The 1784-nt window shown below is 40.2% G+C and overlaps 1 protein-coding gene across 1 annotated transcript in view; it reads right to left on the bottom strand.

Annotated features, from left to right (window-relative positions):
• Positions 1–1497, bottom strand: part of LOC108784770 (disintegrin and metalloproteinase domain-containing protein 9-like) — a 43085-nt gene extending 41588 nt beyond the window's left edge. Inside the window, exon 1 of the mRNA XM_018553665.1 lies at positions 1327–1497. Coding sequence (XP_018409167.1) covers positions 1327–1399 — 73 coding nt within the window. The 5' untranslated portion in view covers positions 1400–1497. The remainder of the gene's footprint in view (positions 1–1326) is intronic.
• Positions 1498–1784: the final 287 nt, after the last annotated feature.

Here is a 1784-nt window from a genome sequence, read left to right as displayed (position 1 = left end):
ATGTAGGAATTGTGGAATGGTGGCATATAGAGGGTAAGGTCTTGCTCCGAGGAAGGGGTTGGTTACCCCGAAGCGCGTTAGCACATCCCCCCTGTTGGGGTGCACCTACCACTATACAGCAATCTTGGATCATCAGACTATGTTATTGATATGCCTGGTTTCTTTTAGGAATAGTGAGTAGAACCTTTTTACTCTTTTATTTCCTCATTTGGTCAGTAAACATACCGCACTAGGAGGTGGCGCCTGCTCTGTGTTTTGTTGCACGTTGTAAAAGAAATATTCAGATGGGCTGTTATGGGCTAGCTTATTAAATTTTGAAGCATAGGACATTACAAGGATAGAAAACATGGGGGTACAATCAGTAACATATGCATATGTTCAAGTCATTCGGATTGTAAGTATTCCTATACATGTTTAATGGGTTCCTGATTTCCTTAGTAGTTCGATATGCACCATCCTGCATGAGTGCAGGCTCAGAGAGGAAAAGAGGAGAAGAAAGGAAATGACAATATTAATTTTCGGTAGCTGGAACCATTTTTTCACTTTAAAACAAAGCTGCATAGCTGTCTACATTTTAAAATAATGTGCAGGGACAATGCCACTATAGTGATGTACTGTTTTCTACCTGTCGGGTATAAGAGGAACTGGTTGGGAATGACTAGTCTAGAGGAAGTGCTCCTGCAATCACATCATTCTCAAAACATACAAGATTAAATGAAATACTTAATTAATTAAATACATTAATGTAATTAATTAAATACATACATTCTTTCTCCTCCCCCTCAAGATATCATGAGTTGTCATTCTGCCTCTACTAACGGTCCGTGATCAAGTCCCTCTCTTCCTAATCTCCCAGAGGTCCAGGATCAGTTTCCACTTTGCCTCATAGGCCCCCCAGTATTACATAGTAACATAGTAGGTAAGTCTGAATAAAGATAAGGGTCCATTCAACCTATACTAGTTTTAATGATCATTTTTTTTATTATGTCTCCACATCTACCCGTGTGATACATGCCCAGCTAAAATATATTCTGATTGGACAGTAATCAATACCACCAGTGTGCCATAAACTGCTCAGAGGCCACTTAGCATGAATTAACCTGTTCATGAACAGGAACATATTTTCTAATATAAATATACAGTACAAGACTCTAGTAATGGATTGTATAATATAAAAACAAAGCAAGTCTTACAATGCACCTAACTACAGTTCCCTATCAGGAACCTACCTAATGACAAAGCTCTAAAAGCTTTTCTCTGTCTTTAGAACCCAGGGACAGTTGGCGGCAGTCACCATGTAACATGTTAACCCCCCAAGTAACTCACCCCATAGCAGCAGACACAGAAGCCCCAGCAGCAGCTGCCTCTCCCACATGACTCGAGAAAGTGTGAGCTTCATGGGTGGATCAAGGCACAGCAGCCACCTACATTGTGTCACAGGATCACTATGAGGAACCAGAAAAGCCAGATTGCAACACACCTCTCTGTCCGGCTAAGTCCAGGGAATCAGCATGATCATTCACTCAAAGTCTGAATTTGAACATCTCAGGCATGCTAAGAAACCAGTTCTACAACTATTATGATGTAGACAAGAGTGGAGTAGACAAAAGGACTCATTAACATGACTCATGTATTCAAATATGTTTCCTTTTGTATATCAGTACATGCAATGAGACGTGCAATGTACACAGATCGCTACTTGCAGATCAAGGGAAATGGGCGATGAGGAAAAGAGAATGGTAATGTTATCGCAATATAGAAAAACAATACAGGAAACAAAGAAT

Source organism: Nanorana parkeri, unplaced genomic scaffold, assembly GCF_000935625.1.
Source record: "Nanorana parkeri isolate BGI_ZX_2015 unplaced genomic scaffold, ASM93562v1 scaffold127, whole genome shotgun sequence".
In the NCBI taxonomy this organism is placed as follows: Eukaryota; Metazoa; Chordata; class Amphibia; order Anura; family Dicroglossidae; genus Nanorana; species Nanorana parkeri.
This window is presented reverse-complemented; position numbering and strand designations above follow the sequence as displayed.